Genomic DNA, 23,783 nt, shown 5'->3' on the forward strand with positions numbered 1-23,783 from the left:
AACACACCCATAAATAAAGGTGCTAATGGGGGAAGGAGAAAGATCCTTTAATAAGCAACTGAGCACAAGTAACTCCCGGCATGTAGGAGACTGTTATAAGACCTAGCTCCTAATTAATCACTGTCTGTTTCACTTAACTGATTTTTTTTTCTCTTTTTTAAAGAGTGTGCAAATGTTAACTTTTAAAGATTGTGTTTATGTGTTGAGGCTGAATAGGTATTATTTAAATAGTAGCCTTTCAGCTCATTCTACTTTCTAACGCTATAGAGGGCAGAGTGGAGCTACAGGTATGACAGATCGTAGTTGACCCCTGAGGAAGCTGCGGCTTGGTCTTACCCAGGGAGGTTTGAACGGGTGGCCATTGCTTTGGGGGCTACACCTCTCAGTTAGAAGAGAGCCCAGCAGCTCTTAGGAATGGTCTTTGCCGCTCCTTTGCTTCCTCGCCATAGTTTGGGTCAGTGTTCCAAACAGACCATCAGTACCCAAGAAAGAAACTTGGGTGTCTCTGTACAGACATTATAGAAACCAACAGCAGTTGTTAAAGAACCTTATCTTCTTACCTAAGAAAGAATATTGTTATATTTCTTAATTCATGACATGTGCCACAAAAGAAAACGAATGTAAAGCACTACAATATTTCTTTGTCTTTATCAAGCTTGGCTTTCTGTATTTTTGACGTAGTTCCTCGAAGAGGCCAGACCAGTTTAAAAGTGCACGCACACACACCCACGCATTTTCGGGTTCTGACTCTGGCAGCCCCAGGCCTGGGTATCCAGGTTCTCTCCTGTGTGTGGACACATCTCTTCCCACATACATTCTGACCTCTGGTCACAGACATTCTGTTGACCTGGGTTTTCCTGCTCCAGAGGATACGGCTCGTGCTTGGTGTGTTAAATTTATAACCTGCTACCTCAACAAGTAACACGTTGGCCTTTGCAATTCTACAGTCAAAGACTTTGGATGTGGGAATGTGTTTTGTGGAAACTGCATGTTCTGTTGCTGCCTCTCATATATCCCAGCTTTATTCATGGGCACCAAAGGGAAAGCCTTGGCTCATGACCGCAAACCCCTGCCACACACAGGTTTTTGTTTTCTAGGATTCTAAGCATCTTGTTTCCTGAGTCATCTGACCCATTTCTGAGAGACCTTTGTGATTATTTTACATGACTAGGAAATCTGAGGACTACTCAGGTTGGTTAGAGGCCTTGGTGGAAAAACTCTTCTGACTGAGGAATGTCATTTTAGAGCCCAGAATGAAAACACCTGATTACAACCTCTTGGGTCTATAAAATAAATCCAAATAACAGATTGTCTCAATGGTTATATTTCTTTTTAAACCAATAAGAACTGTCTTTCTGGTTTAAGGAAAAACAGAAGATGACACTTTCCTTCAAACCCAGATGCTTTGTCGTAGATTTGGATAATAGCACAGAAAAACCGCTCCCTAGTGGCAGTATGTTGGGTATTTGTTGGGAAACCCTTAATTGTGGAGCACAGGTGCCCTAGGGGACCTTCAGACCCCACTGAATTGACTGACTGGTATTAGGATTCCTCGAAGTGTGATGTGAGGTCAAGCTGTAGCATAACCCCACCCCCAACCCCATTGGTCCTTGTTTAAGAGATTCTGCATATCGGGCCTGCAAATCTGTATTTTATCAAGAGCCTCTAGGTAGCACTCAAGTGCTGCAGGTTGTGAGAGCCACAGTCCTAGGAGACAGATGCGGAAAGCCTTAGTAATCACCAAGACCAGCTGACTTAACAATGAACTCTTGTCTCTCCTCTGCCTAGGTGCAAATGTAATCTCCATGCCACCGTGTGCGTGTATGACAACAGCAAACTGACCTGTGAATGTGAGCACAACACCACAGGTCCAGACTGTGGGAAATGCAAGAAGAATTACCAGGGCCGGCCTTGGAGTCCAGGCTCATATCTCCCCATCCCCAAAGGCACTGCAAATACCTGTGAGTAGCGTTGCTCGGTCGCACCGTATTTTGTGCATGATGAGCTGACAGTTCCTCTCAATTTCACTTGCAGTGGTGCTTTTACTCCTCCCACCAGCAGTCCCATTCCTCTTCAAAACGCGTCTAAAGCTCTCTTTCCCTACTTTACCACTTGTAAGCACGTTTTAGCACTTGGCTCATCTGTTAAATTCAGTCTTCCAACACTCACATCAAATGTGTTGGGAAGTAATGAAAACCACAGGAGAAATTTTTCTAAGTGGATGAAACAGAAAGTTCTCCCCTCCTCAAATCAATTAACTATTAAAATAACAAAGGCATTCAAAAATCTCAACTCTAACTTAATTTGAACCATAAACTACTTCCAGAAATTCTCTGGATTTTTACAATCCCATTTCCCATACTGGGTAACCTAAGAGATGCTTTGTCTAGAAGATGCTTCCTTCTACCAATTTAGCTACAGCTTAACTTTGCCCAGTGAAATGGTTGACTTTTTCCTAATTCTACCAGTTGAGGTCATGCCTGGCATGGATCCTGTTAGTAGAGGCCACCTTTTCATAAAGAGCATGACTATAGACCTGCAGGGACCACATTAAAAAAAGGGATGTTTGTGTGCACAAGAAAAGAGCACAGGCATTATCTGTGTTCACAGGAACCACAAGAGATGCCCCATTACCACTCACTTGTGTGCCTCTCTGAAATCCCTGAATATCCCCAGGAAAACATGTTCTGACACGCTCAAGGAGAGAGGTGATTACTTCCAGAATAAATTGGCCAATTCCATGCATGGACCAATTAGCCACTCACAAAAGCCCAAGGTTTGTCCTCTTTTAAAAGTAGAGAAAGGGTGAGGTTGAGAATATACCCACTCAAGTGCGAAGTAACAGAAATAACAAGACAGTGAGCAGTGGGAGAATGAGAACTTGAAAAGCCACTGGCTCCGTGCAAGGCTAAGAATGTTATCAGGCACTTCAAAGCAGCAGCTGTGAGAAACCAAACCCTGAAAACTAGTATCACAGGAGCCAGGGCCTTATCAAGTTAAACGTAAGAGTAATGGACCAAGTAACAAGCCATGGAGTATGGGGGCATGAAATTATGATAAAATTTCTATGAAGCGGGAAACAAAACTCCTTCAAAGTTTAAAAAAAAATCCCTCTTTTTAAAGGTATTCAGTTTCTGTGTTAAAGGAAAAACTGACAGTCTAGCTCCTAAAATTAATACATAAAGCTCTGTTGAGCAGAAATGCTGATTTTTTTTTCAAGACGGTTTTATTAACGGGGTCTCCGTGGGCTTTCCTCCATTGTTGAGGGCCACAGACTCATGAATTCAGAAGGAATCTCTCATGAGGTTATTTGTTGCTATACCCTGTGACTAGCTACCTAACAATTCCTATCACCTCGGTTGTCAAATTTAGTTTAAAGTTTTCCCTGAAAGAAAATGGCTCAGGTTTCATTTTTGGTGCCTGCTTCTTTAGTGGGGCTGGATGGAGGAGAGGAAGGTTCACCCACACTTGCTGGCATTCTGGCTCGTCCTCAGGGCAGGCCAACTTGTCAAGGCTACCAGAGCAGTGGCTGGGATAGACTGCTGTTGAAGGCATTGGCTTCTATTCTAATACGACCCTGTTTTTTTATACCCATAACTGTGGTTCAGAGTCTTGTTTAATTCAAGATACTTTCACTGGAAGGACCTCCTTGTGCCAGCCAAGCTTTGTCATTGGGATGGATTCCTTGTTATATTCTCCATGGCAATGACTTACATACCCCTAACTTTTTGTGGATCGAAGTCCTCCAGTTCACTCCTGGAGGACTCCAAAGGAATGCAGCCTCTTTCAGTTTTCCTTGTGGATTCTATTTTCTGTCCATCCCTTACTTTTTACTGGCCGTCTCTAGACTTTTCCCCATTTCTGTTAAAATAAGAAGGTAACAAATGAACACAATGGCCAAAGAGGTACAATTTAATGTTTCAGTCCTCAATACGGCAGAAACTAGATTAAAGATGTTAAGATAATCTGCAATGGTCCAGTCTTGCAATGGAAAGAACACCTAAACTAAATCTCTGGCACATCAGACTGCTTGCAGACGTCTAAGGATGGAACTGAGCAGTTTAGTGGTTTAGTACACAGGTTCCAGGATCAAGTACCAGTTTGTCCATTCACTAACTGTGTGACCTTGAAAAAGTAAGGTAACCTCTCCAACACTCAGTTTCCCATTTGTAATGTGAGGATGATAACAGTTCTTACCTCATAGGGATTTTGAGAGAAGTGAATGTGATGTGTTTAGCAAAACACCTGTCACAAAGTAAGCATTCAAAAATAATTTTATTTTTAGCTTCTTTTTCATAAGGCAGACTTGTAAATTATTGGACAGTTTTAATTGTTATAAAACTTATTTCTTAACATCAATATTGAATGTCTCCTAACTTCCAACCACTTTTTCTTTTTAAGTGATAAAAGACTATATCAACTCCAGTTTCCTTTCTTCTCTAGGTTAACATCCATTTTTTGTGTGATCAGATTTTCAAGTCTCTTACCTGGTGTTTGCCCTGGAAGTCCTGTAATTTTTTTTTTTTAATGTGGAAATTTAAGCCAAGCACAGGACTTCTAGCACTATTATGGTTCTCATTTCATATTGACTTTTTCTTACATTCATACATGCACATACACACACATACACAACTTCAGTTGGTGCATTACAAGTCAGTTATTAAGAGTGACACTTAGGATGTGCCATATCTTAATACAAGAAAACAAAATCCAAGAAGTAAAAAAGAGTGCCTAAAATCTCTGATCCCTCAACATCACGTCCTCAGTGACCTAGAAATACCACCCATATTGAGTAATCTCTGGATTTAACAGAATCTCAAGCAGCGATCATTTTTGAACAGGACAACACTTCCTGCCCACTCCTAGCATAAGAACTAAGAGAGCTTCATTAAATCAGGAAATTGTAAGCTCTCCCTTCAAAGGCACTCAACCCATCACTCTGGAGGTCCCTAAACTGAGACCTTGCTGGGATTCCAATGGCCTAGAGGTCCTAAATTCTGAAGCAACTCCAAGGTCACTTTTCCGCATGCTACACAGAGCATGTAGAGCAAGGAGAGAAGAGTGCAGGGCCCAACACTCTAAAACACTGCCCCCCAATTTGTGAGACCCATTTCCCCATGCTCCTCACTATAATAGCCTCAGCGGAGGCAGAAGTAATAACTCTTGGGATGATATTTTTATGCATCGTGCTTTTTATTGAAGACCCAGTGTGTTTTATTGTTTTTTTAAAGCCATATATATGTGTGTCGATATATTTTCTTATTTTCTACAAAGCTTATGTTTTATCTGTAAGACATCTTTCCTTTTCTCCCTATGGATCTTCATTCTATTTTTTGATAGACTTGTATTTTGAATGTCCTTGGAATTTTATTTATGTCTTCCGAGTAGATAGCATTTCTGTCCAACTTCATGCTTCATCAGGATTCTCTTGATTCCCGTTTTCCAGCTTATTCTAATCCCCCTTTAAATTCTTATCCCTGTGGAATAGCACACAATATTTTTTCTACAGACAGATGCTGAAAAGTTAGTAATTAACTTTAGGAAGCATAATTCCAAAAAAATGTAATATAATATCATCTACACCTCTGCTTACCAAACTATGCTCTATGACCCTTAAAAGAATTCCATGGCCAAATAAGCTCATAAAATACTATACAGATGATCAGATATTCATATTATCTTACAAAGCATTTGAGAACCCTACAGTAAAGTCACCCATTTCATACTGTGTGTCTCTAACTTATTTGTTCACGGAACACTTAATAACTTTCTATAAAACACTCTTTTGGGGACACACTGCTCTAAACAATTTCTTCAGCCTCCTGATGGAAATGTCATGGAGACAAAGCCCAGCTAGTTCAGCTGTATTCAGTCTTTTGCTTTCCTCTTACTTACCTGGTCTAATATTCTTCGAAGAAAGAAAATTAAATTGTTTTGACATTGACATTATTTGTTTGTTCAGAAATCCAACTTGAATTGTTACACAATATCTGGGGCTCCTCTGAGTGATGGAAAGTAATTTGATGATTGTTCTGTTATTTTCTCTGGCATTAAATTTGCATTGACCAATCTCTGTTTTCCCAAGTGTACACATGTATTTGTCATTATCCAGACAATTTTCTAAGCGCTTTACGTGCATTCGTTCTTTTTTAACTCACAACAGTTTTATAAGGTAGACACTACTATTTTTATGCTCTATATGTGAAATCTGATGACTGCAAAGGGCAAGTATGTTGTTTGAGGTTTGGGTACCTAGTCAGAGTGAGAAGGGAGATTTGAACCCAGATATGTCTCAACCCCAAGGACTGCACATCTCACTGTATTGCTTCTCAGGTTCAAGTTCAGTGACTTACTCTGTCCTCCACTGGGTTGGGGACTCCGTGTGACACCTGTTTGAACAAATCAGTCTTCTCTCAACCTGCTCTCTCCTCCTTCTCTTCCTAGATTGTTATGTCTTTGCCTTCAAAGACTCCCTTCTTACCTTTGTTTCAAGTTTTCATGCTCTCCACCCCTGCCTCTTCTCAGTCTACAGCTTTTTTTTTCCCCCGTGGCATTCCACTATAGTCCTATGGTTTTAGTTTTTAGTCATATTGGTTTAAAACTAATAAACCAATTATAACTTGATTATTTCTAATGAACCCAGACCAATTTTTCCAGCTGCCTGTGAATATCTCAAAGTCAGCATGCTAGATACTGAACTCATTCCTTCCCCCAAATCACCTTTTTCTTCACTCATATTGAAATTCTGCTCATTTTTCAAGACTGCTCCTCAGTGTAAACCTCTCAGTGCAGCCTCCCTGGACCGTCCTGTGTAAAATCAGCTGCTCTCTTCTCTCCAGATTCTTGATAATCTGTGTACACTTAACTGGTTGACTGTAATCAAAATTATGGTAATAATGTTAGCTAGTATTTATTAAGTTTACCATAGCCGTGTTTACTTTGTGAAGTGCTTTATGTGCTTTTTTGCATTAAATCATTACAATGTTCCCATGGGGTATAGACTACTTTTATCCCCATTTTACAGATAAGTAAACATAGGCAGATGAGGATGAATATGTAGGTTGTCCCAAGGTCCCACAGCAAATGCATGACAGAGCAAGATTTAAATTCAGATCTGTCTGACTTTAGGAGGTAAAATGTTAGCGATTTAAAAATGGGACCATATTTTATTCTTGGCCTTCATAAATGTCTGTGGAATTAGTTATTTGGTGAATGAATAAGTAAACCAAAATGACCCTGAGATGTGCCTGTGGATACACTGACCTCCCACAGATCTTCGCATGTCCCCTGGAACACGTGGCCTTCACAGTTCAGCAGCTCTGACATGAGGGCCTTCGGTCTTCCACAGGAAGAAACCAGCTGAGGTCTTGGAGGAAATACACTAGGAAAAAGACTCACTTTTTTTTTTCATGGGTGCTCACGGCCCATCTGGCCATCTAGAAGAGATGACATATTGGCTGGCTGGTTTTTACAGGCCTCCCCAAGTGGCATTCATAGCGTCAGTGACTTGACTACTGTCAGGCTCTGGCCACCAGTTTTTCAGGTTCAAAACCCTGATTCTGTCTGCACAATAAGGGAGGACCTTCCTCTCAGAGCCTTATGTGTATAAACCAAGCTGTCGGGCCAATATATGAAGCCAGAACTCCTACCAAGTTACACATGTATAAGCACTAGTCCACAGTCTCTTATCTGAAGTTTATAGGACCAGATATGATTTAGAATTCAAAATGTTTAGAATTTTAAAAGACATTACAGTACATATACATTTTATTAGAGCAATACCCACAGCAGAACATCAGGTAGCACCACTTAATCCAACATCTTAATATTTCTGTAGCAAACCTATGATTATTTTTACTTAAGTGGGATAAAGAGGAAAGCCTCTAGTTCAGATCACATTGGGTTGTGCTCCAAGTAAATTTGAGGGAAAAAACTCTGAGTTTTCAGAGTGTTTGTCTTTGAGGATTAGACCTAAGAGAGAGGAGCCGACAATAAATGGAGCAGTTGTATAGTGGCTGTTATCGGCCCAAGCCCTGGAACATGGACCTCTGGATTCAAATCGCAATTTCCTTCCCAACTGACCTGTGCTGATTTGGGCAAGGTCTTTGTCTTCTGAGTTTTCCCCTATTTGTAAAATAAACCTATGTATTGACCTTGCAGGGTTGTCATAAAAATTAAATGAATGAATACAGGTAAGATATTTATTACGGTGGCAGACACATAGTTAAGCGCAGCAATGAAGTTTAGCTGCCATTGTCATTATAATGTCACTGAAATCTAGCACATGCATCCATCCCAGCTGAAAGGGCATATTCTCCCTTTGGAGACAACAACTGTAGGGGGAGATAGATTGTGTCCAAATGCCAATTTATTCGCCCACAGTCTGAAATAACTGTTACGGTGATCAGAATATTTAAGTCCTTATGACCAGGGTATTCTCGCCCCTGTAATTAAGTCTCCTTGTACAGCCATATACTAATCAGAATCTTGCTTTGTGAGCATGGGATCGGGAAGTTTAAATAACTCGAATGTAGTAACATCAGGCTGAAACATCTGACACCGCCATCCTTGCACAGGGTCAGCCTCCCTCGTGCCAACAGAACACTGACAACCTGAGAGTGTACAGGTCACTCCTCCCTCTTCCTGAGACTGGACTTGGCCAGCACTGCCTCCGTGTGCCTGAGGATGCTCTTCTCTGTAGACTTTCACCTTCTGACCAGCTCTTCTTCCCATCTTCAGATGTGTTAATACACTAAGTTGGGTTAATACTGCCTCTGTCAAGTGTGTCATAGACACTCAGGTCCCAGAGCCCTTCTGTTGTTGTAAGATGACTTAGCGATCTCTGACTGGATCATTTATGTGTGGATTTCACAGTATGATTCGTGACAGCAATCTTATTTCCTTCAAGTTCCCATCAACAGCAGTTTGCACCAGGGACCAGGACTGAAAGGAAATTGGGAGTAATTCCTCTGGAATACAAATGAGGCTGCAGAATGTCTCCTCACTCATCACCTGCTTCTTCTTCACCTGGGCCTTTTGAAGTTGGAGCCCCCAGTGGCTGCAGCCTGGCTAGAAGAAGGTCTAGTCATGTACTTGATAGGCTTTTCTCGAACCATCTAGCTCAACAGTGGAGGTATTTCCTCTCAGTGTGAAGCATCCTGAATCCTTGTCCCTTCTGCTTCCTTCCTGATGAAAAGCTGCTAAACTTTCCATTGATTCTCAAAAGCACTTACGGCCTTCAGCACTGCATTCATCTGCTTTGAAACATCAGAGTGTTCATTTTTGAGGTCTCCATCATGTTGACTTCCTTAGGCCTGACTCTGTCCCCGTTAGCCACATACTTGGTGGGAGGGTTAGTAAAACTGAAAAAGAAGAAGAAGGCATAGAAGGAGGAGGGGGGAAAAAGGAGAATATAATAATAAAAAAAGGAGTCTATATATAATTCTAGTAGGTTCTGTTTCCTCAACTGCAGTAGAATTTCTTTAAAAAAAAAAAAACATAAATATAGGAGTGGTGAGGGCTGAACAAGGAGGGAAAGATTGCAAGTACCTACAAGCTTAGCAGCTTTGCGTTCTTTTGGCCCTTTGGCTCACTCAGTGTGTATGTATATCTCTGACTGAAGGAGAATTTCTATTCTGGAAGAAGCAGAAGTCCTAACTCATATAACATGTATTTCAGAACCTTTCCTTAAAGTTTTTTCATGCCTGTGTGTCATTTCCTCGGTGCGAGTTTAGCAATGTCTCCGTAGACAGGAAGATTCCAGATTAGGAAGCTCCTGCTCCAGTGTTGACCAGAAAGGGGTTGACTCGGATGAGGCCTTTGCTTCTTTTTGTGCCTTTGACCTCCTCTTGTGTAAAATGAAATGGCTGTATAAGATAATTTCTTAACTCTTCAGATTTCCATTTTTTATCACTTTCTGAATTAGCTTATCTGGTATCCTTTTTTTTTCCCCCTTCCTTTCTAAATCTACCAATCATCTATCTTTCCTAAATATTTTTCAGGTAGGCTTAGAAATAGATTTAAGCTAATGAAGCTTAAGTTTCAGGGTCCTTCACTAGACTCCTTCTAAATTAAAGAAAAAAGTAATTTCATGTCTAATTTTATACTTTAAAGTTAATATTTTCAAAAAGAGCTCCCAGATTTGTATTTGCTGGAAGCCCCACAAAATCTGCATTTCCTCCTGGATTAGCTTAGGAAAAAAAGACAAATACAAATAAAAGCGTACAACTAGTCATTTAAGAAGGAGGTGTGAGAAGAAGAATAGAAACAAAATAAGCCAAACATTAATGAGTTTACCCAGCTGAGCATCCGCCTGGCCTCTGAGTCTCTGAGTTTCCTAGAAGGCAAAGTGGTAAGAGACATAATCTGCACATTGTATAACTCTTGCTCTCAGAATGGAGGAAATTTTCAAAGAGAACAAAAATATTTATTAATACTGAACTCTGAGATATGTCTCAGTGGAACATTTCTGGGGGATGAGATCATACGATGACCAAAAGTTTCTGATAGAAACCTTCTTGGAAGCAAGTGATAAATTTTTGCTCAAATACACATTGAGCAGCTCTTCCATACCAGGCATTGTCCTTTGGCTGATAATAGAGATACAGATGTGGCACTTGTCCCCTTAGAGGTCTCGGGAAAACACACAAGAATCATAAAGATAAGTTGATAAGTTGCTCACAGAGCCTGTACAAAGAGGTGTGCCATCACAAAGGACAGTGGCTGGTGCACATCAGGGAGATGAAGAAGGAAGGGAAGAAATGACTTCTGAGCTCAATTTCAAAAGTAAAAATAGTCTTTACTTCATAGTTGTCACTTCCCAGGGAATATTAAAAAAAATCTGCTGACAGGCGTCTAAACATTCTTCCTGAGCATAATCTGACTCTCATTCCTGTGGCGTATGGGCAGCCATCTCTGTTGTAAGATGGAATTGCATTCATTGATTCATCCCTTACAGACCCTGAAGAAATTCATCTTTCATGAAATGAGTTGTAGCCTTCCTGCCTTAGTTCCTTAGGCATTTGAAAGATTTCTCATGATTTGCTTGTAGTTTTTTCAATGGATATAACCAGTTTGTTAAATTCTTTAGTTGTCTGTAGAGGACCAAAAGCAAAGTGTTTGAACATTGTAATAAGAAACCTTAGGGGAAAAAAATAACACTGGACAAAATACTTACCGACATTCCTTTGTGTTCAGGTATTTTCAACTTCAGAAATCTTTATTCCAATGAGCAGCTTAAAAGTCTTTTCTAAGCAATTCCCATTTTATAGCAATGGGGTAGAAAGTGACTCATCTAGCAGCACCTCAGAAAACTGTAAGCCACAAAGTGAGGAAAAGCCTGAATTTTAAGCATCCGAAAGTTAATAGAAAACATCTTCATGAGGAAAATAGGATCTCTTAATGGTCGTGCTTGGCGAGGTCTGCATGGCTGCAGTGAACATTTCTCCCCTGCACTGGCATCCCCAGAGGAATGGAAACATTTTTTTTTTTTTTTGCATCTTTTTAAAGTATTCAACTGCAGCAAGTACTCCATCAAACAGTCTTGCAGGTTTGCTCTCCACTGTGTCTGGCCAGACACCCTGAGAACTTCACCTTGCATGATGCATGCCCTCTAACTCCATGCAAGTTTGAAGACACAAGGAAAGTCTCTTCTTGACATCCTAACTTCCATTCTCTTCGACGGATTACAAAGAGGCAAGCAGTTTCTTGCAATGGAGCAGGATTTTCAATCACAGGGAAACTTGGAGCTTCTGCAATTGATACTAACACTACGATGCTGCTGTCATAGCTCTCTCAACAGGGGATCCACAAAGGAAAAAAGATTTCAGCACCAAGTCACTGTCACACTATGGCAAAGATAGTCTCCTGAAATGTCGGGTCAGTAATCCAGCCACCCTTTGCAGAAATCTCACCCGGTTTGAAGTTCAGTTTAGACGTAGTTAAAACATGAAAATGAAAATTTAAGTTTCCAGCTTTAGTTGATCAGTAATTAAGCCGAAGCACCATAAGCTCTGTGCATTTAAAATCAAGAGATTTTCAATGTATCTAATAACTGAAAATAAGATTTCATTCCTTCCGGGTTTTTTTTTTTAAAACATCATGGTAAGATTTAATTCCTCCTTCTCCTCTCCCTACTAAGAAATAGGAAAATAACTCTTGGTTTTAAGGAAAACAAAGCTAGAAATCTCTGAGTAAGTTTTGATCATTAGTTAAAATAATCAGAGGGCAGTTGTTCAAAGATAAATACTAAAATAGAAATTTAATGATTCGTACATTTACCACCTGTTAGTACACTTCAGTGATGCGGAGAAGTCTGCACAGCTCATTAATAGCTATCACTTATTGACTATGTACCATGTGTCAGACCCTCTTATGGATTATCTCATTCAATTGTCACAGCAGCCCTGTGCAGTGGATTTTATTGGCCCCTTTCAGGTGAGGAAACAGGCTTAGAGAGAGAGGGAACTTCCCTGAAATCACCCAGCTAGTCAGTTGCAAAGCACGAGTCTCACTCAGTTCTGTCTTGTTCCCAACTCATGCTTTCACCCACACCATTACTCGAATTTAGTGGGAATGATATAAATCTCTAACTTTTAATTAGTAATATCTATTATGCTGTTGCTTGCTTGATGAACCAACTATATCAATAATAGTAATCATAGCAAAGAATCGTAGCACATACTACCTGCCAAGCAATGCTTTGAGTGCTTTAATTTTACATACATACATACATATGTAAATTTATGTAATCCTCGCAACAACCCTAAGAGGTAGAAAACTGAGCCACAGAGAGCATAAACAACTTGCCTCAAGGTCACACTGTCAGTGAGTGTAAGAACAAAGTTTCAAACCGAGTCAGCCTGCTCTTGCCTAGGAGTTTTTATCTAGATATAGACTAAATTCATGCCCACATTTATACCAAGTCCAGTCACATTCTGAAATGGTTCCACCACCTTAGCACAACCTGGAAATTAAAGTGGAAGCTGAAAAATTGATGAAGCCCATGGTCAATGTGAACAACCTAATGTATTCTTGAATTATTCTGCTCAATTTTGCTTCTATTACAGAGTTTAATCCACATATCTGACAAGTAAAAGAGGAATAAAAATGATGGTTATGTGATGTTAATCAAATAAAATGCCAAATGACTTTCAACAGCTAGCACATGCAACTCAGCACATTTAAAGAGGTCTACTGCATATGTGGATGGATATATTTGCACAGGTCCACATAATGTATGCTTGGTGCTCTGTGCCCAGAACATAAGCCTAGCTCAATATCTGTTTTGAACCACATACAAAGGTTTATTAACCTTATAGGTAAGCCTGAAATCTTTGATGTCATGAGCTGTCTTGAACTAGATGTTTAAGTTGAGCATTGATTTCCAAGCTGTAGTAAGTTCAAGGAGTTCCAGAATAAAAGCAAAATGGTTTCAACTGGATGGATATATACATACACATATCTTGTTTCTGTGCTAATTTTCTAATGATCTGAATGTTATCGAGTGTTAAGTTTCTGAGATTTTTGTATTATGTTAAAGATGTCATGTACTAATAAATGTATAACAGCTTTTCTTTATTGTTTTCTTTCTCTCCAGGTATCCCGAGTATTTCCAGTATTGGTAGTAAGTAAAAAAAAAAAACAAATCAGCAAACCAAGTCTAAGCTAGCTTTGCTTTGTTGTTCAGCTCCTCAGATCTATTTTCCCAGTGTCCATTTCTGGTGTAAGAGAGTATTTCCTTTGTGAATTGAATTATTGTGTCTGTTCTCTGCACAGATATGGTGAGAGCACAGATAAAATAGTTATCTATGTATAACTCCTCTATGGATGTGGCAGTGCCATCCTGACTACTTTTGATCAATGAAGGCTACCTTTACAGAGGTGCAATTACTCAGGAAACCATAACTCATTTAGCAAAAATAGAACAGTCCTATTTATTCATACTTAGTAACCAACAAACAAATTGAACTCTCTCCCTAGGACTGGATATGGATTTCTACCATAATTTAGAAAACAGAGAATGAATGTCAATGAATGCTTTAGGCATATTCATTAGAACTCAAAAAAACCCACCATGAAACCAGGGGGACGGGGTTTTATTAATGCATTAAACCGTAGTCTTTGTGAAGGCCTGGAAGAGGTAGGGTTGTGATCATTAGCCTTTCTGGAGGAATGAAGGGGAAAATAATCAGTGTGTCCATTTCTTCCTCCTGAAATACTGTGATCCATATTTTCCTGACTACTTAGGTTCAAGTTTGATTAAAAAGAAAAAAAAAAGAGGGGGCTATAAAAAATACATGCAAAATTTGGGAGTCAGGCTACTAGAAATTCCTCCAAGAAATCTTTTAGAAAAAATGTTAGCAATTGAAAAGAGAACTCTCTCTTCAACCCTCTGTGGAACACTTCTCTAGTTCCATTGCAAAGAGCATTCTCCCAGTTATCATGGGAGAACCAGACTGTAGCTCCCTCTTTACATATAAAACAATGGCACTTCAACACCAAGACTGAAATGCTCCCTAAGGAGATGCCCCGTAACTTTTCAGAGCAGAATCTCACATATTTCATATATTGCACACTTTCTCTCTGATGGCGAAGGCCTTTGAACAACTGCTGAATGACTGATTTGAAAAGTAGTACCGAGGAAGCCAAGATCATGTACTGTAAGTGAAGAGAAGCATTTTCTCTGGGGTCTCCCCCCTCACAGGCTTCATGATAGGTACTGGGCCACGAAGAGGGATCAAAATGTGAACAGTAACAGGTGAAGCATTCCAATACTCAATATCCATCTAAAAAGCAATACTCCGATAATTTGGATAAAGCAACTTCCTGCTTTTTATAAGTGCACAGTCAAGTGTTCCAATTTATAAAACAACCCTGTTTACTTAAGCTTGCGAGGAAGTCCACACACGGATTTGTTAAGCACCAGACGTGTTAAATGCTGTGAAAATCAGCCACTTTGTAAACAGAAATAGAAGCAGCGTTCACATCTATTCAGACGCCAGCCTAATGCTATATAGCTCCTCTCTGATCCCGTTGAAATGGCATCAGGGCTACGAACTTGCAAATGAAAACCTTCAGCTCAAACAGTCTAATTTTTCTGCTTTAGTATCTCCCTTGGCATTTGCCTAACTGTATACATAGCCCACAATGTGCCCCTTTCAGGCCTTGACAATTGCATTTGCACATGCATTTTGAAGCAAAAGGGAACCAAATGGAAGCAAGCTGAGACGGATAATTGAGGCTGCTATTCCGATCTGGCCTGTCAAGTTTCAGAAATGGATGGATGGAAAGTAGTTCTTTGGTGCTGGGTGTGTTTCTGTTCGGAGTGTCAGTCATGTGTTGCATGGAATCTCTGAATGTACTGCTCACCCGACATCTCATTCGGCCGCCTCCACCACATGCCCCATCTCTGAGCATCAGCAGATGTTGACCTTTTACACACTGAATCGGGAAATTCCAGTTTTGTCTTGCTTTGTTTTATTTTGAAATCAGTGGTGACCTGAAAGGATGCTTTGTTGTGCCTTTGGAAAATGTATTAACCTTTATTATCAGGAAACTAGGAAAATTTAATTCCCTAATATCTAACTGAAACCCTCTGACAAACTGGTGGCTCGTGCCCTGCCTTCGTTGTGCCTCTGGCTGTTCTGCTTGGAGCGCAATGGGTGTTTCCTTAGATTTCTCCAGCAAACAGGACTTAAGTGCTTCCAGGGTCACCCAGCATCACACACGACTAGCTTGCTTACTGCTTGGCTTTAAGGTCAAGAGATTTATGATAAAATCATCAAACATGATTGTATCTTCTCGGCTGCTCTAATGGCATTTACACGTTCCTTCTTTGAGGGCTCATAAGGTGCTTGCTCTCTGCACTGGTGGATTCCTTTACTCTCCAAAGGGCAAGGATTTGTGCATAGATGACTCACTGCCTGTTCTAGAGTGCAAAGAAATGGGGTTTCCAAGGTGCAAGCCAGGGAAATAGAGCTGCTTGGATTTTTAACTAATTTTGGGTCTTTGCCAGGGCTTTTCCCTTATCCCAAGGAAGCAATCGATGAACATAATTCCACCAAGTATATAAAAAGATGCCATTATAATAGAGTAACACCCACGAGACTCCCATCATCAGAGAGTATCTCAAGGACAATGAATGATGTATATTGTCGATGGGAATTATTGATGTATGTAGCCATAAGTTCATGTACATATGCTATATATGCAGTGACTAAAGATTTTGGAGGCCTAATAGATTTCAGTATGGATTTCAAACTGTCGACACTTGTATTAAGGTTCAAATGCATGGACAGAGTGGTCATCCTTTCCGATCATCTGCTACAAATGTTTTTGAAACAGATTTCCCATCAAGGTCATTTGTACCTGCTGTTGTCTATCAGGAAATAGGCTTCCCAACCATCCTAAAGGTACTTGATTTAAAACGCGGTCATTTTGATGTGCTTTGGCCGTGGCTGAAAAAATATTGGTGCTATGGTCAGCAATTAATGAATCCCAAAATAGCTCTGTAGCTGTTTGAGCCTGATGAGCTCTGTTTTTACTTTATGTGATACAGCAGTAATTCATTCAGGTTTCATTTTTTAAAATAAAATGTATCATGCACTTATAGGTAAACTTTCACGATTTAATCCAAGTGAATGTTTGTTGATTCTGATGATCCAAATTAATATTTGGTTTGATGTGGGTGTTTTTGTTAAAGTGATAAACTAATCATTACCTTCTAACATGTATTATCTGATCCTTAGTCCAAAAAAGCAAGTGATTTCACTATGTTAAACAATATATTAGGGAAAAAAAACATAACGGGAACAACAAGAGTTGGCCTAATGTGCAAATAGCTTTGTGTGAGTGATTATCACTTAAAAAAGCAGATGACAGAATTTAAAGGTAAAAAAGTCAGAGGTTGAAGGTAGACTGTCTACTGAATTGAAAGCTCACATCAGGAAGCACCATTTAAAGGACTTGGAATTTTTTAATAATCAAAAATATCTCTTAGAATAGCAACAAAAGATAAATGCAACAATTCTGTGAACCCAAGGATACATTTTCTTAAATCACCTTTAAGTGATTGAAATCATGGTTTATAAAGCATAGAATATCGATGGAGGTGTTTGGCTGTCTCCTCCTCTTCATCTTATTCAATTTGAAGCAACGGTTCACTTAAGGGAGATATTCTGTTTTCCTGCTATCTCTTATAAGGAGCACTGCCTTCATCACAGAGTTAAAAATTCATCTCTAATTTGACTTAATTGGCAGGACTATTAAACAAGAAAAGTGCTACCTGCAGGGATCCATCAGCCTGTTGAGAAAGCTCGGAGATGTTTTCATACTTGAAAACACTTAATGCCAGTTGGAGACCTTGTAAAAGTTATTTTCCATACAGCATCCAAATATTTTTGCTCGGTGCCAATTTACTCTGGAAACCCGGATCGTGAGGAAAATAACAAGGTTAATCATTTCCCCACTCAAGGGCTGTTGGTAATCTTGTGCACGCTATCCAGAGAGCTGCAGTGTTTGTTTGTTTTTTTCCCTCTGCTTTAATACTTCCAAATCCCCCAAATAAAAGTTTCATTTGAATTGCCCTTTAGCTAATTAGATTTTATATAATGAAGGGAAAAAATATCAAGCTAGTGTAGCTATACGGCAAGTTGCATGCGTGCTCCATTAATTTTGAACTGTTTGCTGATGTTCCAGAAGGAGAGCTAAGATCCCAGGTGACATGCCTTTGGGACTTTGTTGTGTCATGTCCCTAGTATCCTCATCGCAGATTCATTTCACATTTGTGTAACTAGCATCTCACATTCATGAAACTTTTGTGATTATCCGAAAATTGAATGAATATTAGGACATGGCTGTTTGTTTAATCTTGAGGAATAAATTAAATATTTCAATGAAGGAGGGGGAAGTATCCCCTACCTTAAAAAAAAAAAAATCCGAAGAGGTTTAGCAATCTTCAGGAAACAACCGTTGCTCACCTTGAGCAAGTTAGACTTTTTCACGTATTAAGCTTTTCCCAGGGGACTTCAGGATGTCAAGCCTCTGTTTAAGTGTGAGCTGATATCTCTACCTTTGCTGTTATCTCTATGTGGGGGCATCTGGAAATTCCTTGTTTAAACAAAGATTTGCCAAGATCTCTGAACAGCCCTATGACGGACCTTCAAACATATAACTATGAACTAAATAGCGTGGGTATCATCAAAGGCTTCTCAGGGTATGAACAGGGAGCTAGCCAGTGAACCGCTCCACTTCCTGGGGAGGGTTTAACAGAGCGTCCGCTTGAAACTGGAGGGAGGGCCCCCTCATGCCTGCAGAATTCTGTTTCACAAGTGGTGAATCTGAGGCTCAGAGTGGTCGAGTAACTTTCCAAATGTAATACCGCCAGGGAGGCCTGTCTGACTACAAAAGCTGCACTTGTAACATTATATCAAGTGGAAGAGGTTAGAAAGAAAAATTCTAGACTTATTGACTACTACCCCAGACTTCCTCCAGTCTAATACACTGCACCTTAGATCGGCTGATCCCTGAATTGACCCCCATCTGTGCGGGGGAACTTCAGTGTCCTGGAGAAAAACAAGTTCATTTCCTGGTACCCCAGGTGTGATCAACAGAAGCTACACTAAAATATGCCCTTCCTCTACCACCATCAATAATAAACATCCTCAGTAAGCTGAGGGAGAGAGGAAATGTGAAGATGTTAAATACATTACAGAACATGGAACAGTTCTTGAAATTCGCTGTGCAGATTGTGAAATATGCTTGTACATTTTCTATGACAGAAAAAAACCCCAATTTTTTCTTCATTAACATAGTCCCTTATAGCAAAATAAAATTCTGTGTGCCGTCTCAAGGACAGACTTACCTCATTAAACTGTCTCTTCCCCACCAGTTTAATGACGCTGTATTTCTGAGAGTAGGCAGCTCCCTGTAAAGGTGGTAAGATTACCTGCAACACCCTAGGGGTTTCTTCTGAAGACCTTCAGGGTTTTCTATAGACCCCTTTATAGACATCAGTAATGTCATTTGCAAACTCCCTGAGGAACAAGAGCAGTGACTGTAGAAGTCCCAGGGGACCTTGTGACTTTGTCCCCACCTGATGTTTTCCTCGTACCCTCCTGGAAGAAGGATGTTTAATGAAGGCTGACTAACATCCTCTTAGCAGTGGCTTTTCACATCCATGTTGGCACCCTAGTTGCCCACCATATTTTAGAACCAAAAAATTATCTAAAAATTAGTGTTTTCAGGAGACTTAAAGAACACTCATCCAACATGATCATTTTACAGACATGGCAGCTAAGGCTTAATTGAATTGCCTAAGTCATCTGGATAGTGGCCAAGGCAGGATTCTAGCTCAATGTCCTGTTTCCGAACTAGGATTCTTTAGAATTCATTCACCTTTTCATTTAATTAAATGACTAATGTATGAAACACTACAAGGTAGACTATTCTGGTGGAAAAAAAAATGCAAAAGCATAGTTGCAGTTTACTCTGGCTTTAAAGGGTATCCACAGAGTGAGTTGAAAGCTGCCTGTGATTCATGCTAAATGAGTTCTTGTATGATAGAAGACCCACCTCTAACGCTTTCTCGATGTAAGCAAAGTGTTTGTAGCCTTCTGCTTCAAGCTTGCTTTTCGGCTTGATTCACTGTGGCATCAGCAATAGATGGTCAAGTTTAGCAATTCTAACACAGTTCTCTCCAACTTACAGTACAAGGAGTTTTCCTTGGGGCACAGAGCAGAAAAACTTTCTTCCAAAAAGCCTCATTTTTACAACTAGAATGTCAGTTTTTCTGATTCATGAAAATAAATGTCAAGTGCCACAACCAAATTGTCACATAGCAGCTTTCTGAGTCTCTCCTTAATGAAAAAAATAAATAAATAAATTCAGGTAAGATATTTATTTGATTCATAGTCTAAACTGATGTGCTTCTAAACTGACAGAAACTAGAAATTAACCTTTTGCCTTCAAGCGCTAAAAATCAGATCTTTCCGATGTAGGCCCCAGAACTAGATCACTCCCTAAAGTAAGTTGTATCTTAAGTGAGCTTTTTTGTCTATCAGGATCACTTGCTTTGGGAGCAATTAAGATTGCAAAAAATAAGGAGAGCACATTGCTTTCTGTACTTCAATTCAGTAAGAACTGCTTGTACTGCAGTAGTCTGATTTTTATTATAACAGCAACCACAAATAGAAGAGTTAGAGCTGAGATTTCTTGGATGCTCACTACCATGACAAGCACATATTACCTCATTCAGCCTTGATAACAACCGGAAGGCAATATCATCATCCCATTTGACAAGGAAGAAAACACGGAGAAGTTAAGGAGCTTGTCCAAGTGGTAAAATTGAGATTTGAATCTAGCACAAGCTCTCTTTACATGATTATGTTAAATTATGTTAAGTAAATTTCCACTAAAAAGATATTTCCTAGATGAAGTTTGAAACTTTAGCAATGACAACAGAGCAATAGCATCGGATGGGAATTTCAGATACTCTGTTTGTTTGTAAACAGAACGGTTGTGGAGTATGTCATCTTGGTATTCATACTCCCGGAGCCAAAGTCTCTGGAGATCATCAGGATGAGTTCAGTCCGTTACCCCAGATGTGTGGGGCTAGGGTCCTTGAGGAGTAGGAATTTCCATCAAAGGCTGTTCCTGAAGGACTGGCCATCTGCAATCCCACTGGGCATGTATGGGGATCCCTCCCCTTACCTCAGTAACAATTTCTCAGCTCCAGGCTGGGTTTCACTATGACAGTCACAGGTCTGCAGTTATAACATGCGGCACTGATTTCTCCTTCACATGGAGAGCTCTAAATCCCCTAAATCCCCTCGATCCTCCAGGCAGCACATGCTTCACTCCAGTAGGATCCATCCTTCCACGAACTTCGGTGTGGCCCGGCTAGGCCGCGAAGGAACCACTGGAGTGATGGATCTCAGCAGCTGAGAGAAACCTTAGAGACTTTTTAGTCCAGTACCTTTATCTTACAGAGAAGGGAACTGAAGTCCACAGAAATTAACAGCCAGACAGCTCTACCCAGCAGAAACGAGACCAGACCCCTTATCTTCTGACTCCTAGTACTTTTTGCCTTGCAACATACTACCACTCTGAGGCCTTCATATTGACCCAAAGATCTTCATTAATTAATTTTTGAAAGAATGAAATTAATAAATTCTGCAACAATTCACCTAGAGGCAATACTAATACTTTCGACGTATTATAATTTTCTTTTTCTACTTGCAATTTCTAACTACTCGAAATAAGTGACCACTGGCTAAACATTCTCAGATGCTTCATGCCGTGCAAAGACTTTTATCGGAATTGGGTATGCTAACATAGAATTTGTCTCAATTGTATGATTAATGTGCCTCATTTACTTCTGGGAACTAAACCTTTGTTAGTAATATTGATTGAATATTTATACGTGCCAGGATCTTCGAGTAATAAGAGTAACCAGAGAGTAACTAGCTAATTTCAAGCTGTTTTCTTATTTGGCTTTGCAATTTAAAACATAACAATTTTTTAAAAATTAAGATGAGATATTAAATTAAAAATTTCATCATGACCAAATATTAAAACATGTAAACACAGATAGTCTCATGCTATAGAAGCTTAAGGTTCACAAATTTCAATATCTTTTTTTCAGGACATTTTTCCTCCCAATAAAAGACATAAAATTTTCTCCCACTAGAGATACGCATAGATTAGATTGGGATTTCCATGTGAGGACTGCTGGTGGCTCTGAGTTTTGATTTTTCAGGAAACTTAGGCATTCCACACTTTAATATCATTTGGGAAAAAAATAACTGTATTCCCAAGCAAACACAAAACTACACTCTCCCATCCGCCAAGAAACTATCGTAAGTACACAATATGGAGGAAAATTATCTTCTAGTAGGATGTAACTGAGGTGTCCATCTTGATAATTTTATATAGATCAGGTTGTGAATAATTCAAAAGTAGAATGACCTACACTACCTACACTGATTTTTTATACATGTAGGAAAATCCTCAGAATGGAACCTCAGCATCCCAGGGAAAAATCCTAAGAGAGTAACTAAAATATAGGCATAAAGAAATATTTATTATATTGGAGTACAGAATAGAGCTAAATTTATAAAGTTTTCAAAACTTACTTCTAAACTGGCTTAGTATAAAATTTTTTGCCTTTCGTTAAATTTCTTGGCAAAGCTTATGAACAGAATGATTCATCATATTATTACCTTCATTTCATCAAGATATTCAAGTCACTGAATACTTAAACATTAAATTTACAAACATCACCCCCACTTATGACCAGTATTTGCATCTCCTGTGGAAAAAAGATGGAGAGAACCATTTCAAACAACTGAAATTTTCTTAATTTGATGCTAATAATATAAATAAATATATCTTCTAATTAAACTGTAACAGTGGTTTGAAATCTTTTCTAAATAAACAATTCTAGAAATCATATTCGTTTTTCAAAAATGACCATCACAGTTCAAGTAGGCTTGTTCTGTTAACTCAGTATCTACCTATCACCAAAGTGGTCATGTGGAAAGTAACATTCAGTCAATAAATTGCATATTTTGCCTAAATGTTACCAAATATCTATTTATTTAGTAACACCTGGAGACAGATGTGGAAAACCATTACATTCTTTCTTCATTAATAAATTTTGATAGATACAGCAATATTAAGATTTCTTTTGCTTTCATGTGTATATAGACACACACACACAGAGCAACAGGAGATCAGCTTTTCTAACAAATATTTAAAAGACAAAGTTATAGTGAACGTTCCATGTCTTGCAGGAATGTTATTCGCTGTAATCTAATGATGGAGGAAACAATCTGATAATACCTGTTTACAGGAGCCTCGCCACTTGATATCAATTACTCAGTTATTAGACATTTACTGAGGCCTTCTGGAAGGCTTTGCCCTTCCTCAGAGAGATCCAATCTAATTACAGAGACAGGAAAGAGACCTATCAAATTTAAACCAACAATACTAAACCTTACGCCATCCAAATATCAAAGCGAAATTAGAAGCACAGAAGATAACACGCCACAGGAGTTTAGAGGCACAAGCTCTCCTTGTTGACTCATGTGGTCCCTGAGGGCTGCACAGAGATGAGGCTTCGAGCTGATCTCAGTAAATGGGAGATCTGAGTCATGGAATGACTGCCTTTATACTTATGGCCCATGTGCCTTAGAAAAATAGTTTTAAAGCTTCCAGTCCTAAACCCTACTATTCTCTTGCTTTTCTAGAGTCTTTCTTTTTCGTTTTTTTAATACTAATGAATCTAAGAAATAACATCAATTCTTAAATTAACAATGATTATAATTATTTCTGGATTGGAACCAATGACTTTAGAAACATATTTTGAGTTAAAAACATCATGAAAACATATACACACCCATACATGCAAATCTTAGATACAATCAGAAGCACCTTGGACTATTCTCCTTAAGCCAGAACCACCAGTAATCCTTCTCTTTCTTTCTGAGAAATTGCATAAATAAAAATAGGAAAAAAATCGACTTCTTTGCAGAGATAATGGCTCACACTTAAAACATACCCTAAAGAATCTCTCCTGAAGACTAATGCAACCAGCGCGTATCTGTAAACATAAATTGCAGAGAACAGAATCCTCAAGTGAAAAATTATTTCTTTCGCGTTATCTTCCAGTTTCAGGCACCGGCTTTATGTAACGATTGGAATTGCTGTAGTCCCTATTTGGTTATTTGTAAGAACGCTCTACTTTATTGCAAAAGTTAACATATATAGCTTTGTTAGGGAAG

General features: G+C 39.3%; 1 protein-coding gene and 1 long non-coding RNA gene across 5 annotated transcripts in view; one reads left to right on the plus strand and one right to left on the minus strand.

Moving 5' to 3' along the window:
* NTNG1 (netrin G1) overlaps positions 1 to 23,783 on the plus strand; it is a 300,210-nt gene that overhangs the window by 215,705 nt on the left and 60,722 nt on the right. For all 4 annotated transcript variants that reach the window (XM_032487228.1, XM_032487226.1, XM_032487225.1 and 1 more), the window contains exons 4-5: positions 1,789 to 1,961; positions 13,598 to 13,624. In XM_032487228.1, the coding sequence (XP_032343119.1) occupies positions 1,789 to 1,961; positions 13,598 to 13,624 (200 nt within the window). The remainder of the gene's footprint in view (positions 1 to 1,788; positions 1,962 to 13,597; positions 13,625 to 23,783) is intronic.
* LOC116665916 lies at positions 2,225 to 23,759 on the minus strand. Its single transcript, XR_004322749.1, has 4 exons — positions 23,389 to 23,759; positions 18,155 to 18,158; positions 13,459 to 13,462; positions 2,225 to 2,236 (listed from the first exon to the last, which is right to left on the minus strand). It is a non-coding gene; the product is annotated as an uncharacterized LOC116665916 (long non-coding RNA).

This window comes from Camelus ferus, chromosome 9 (genome assembly GCF_009834535.1).
Source record: "Camelus ferus isolate YT-003-E chromosome 9, BCGSAC_Cfer_1.0, whole genome shotgun sequence".
Taxonomy (NCBI): Eukaryota; Metazoa; Chordata; class Mammalia; order Artiodactyla; family Camelidae; genus Camelus; species Camelus ferus.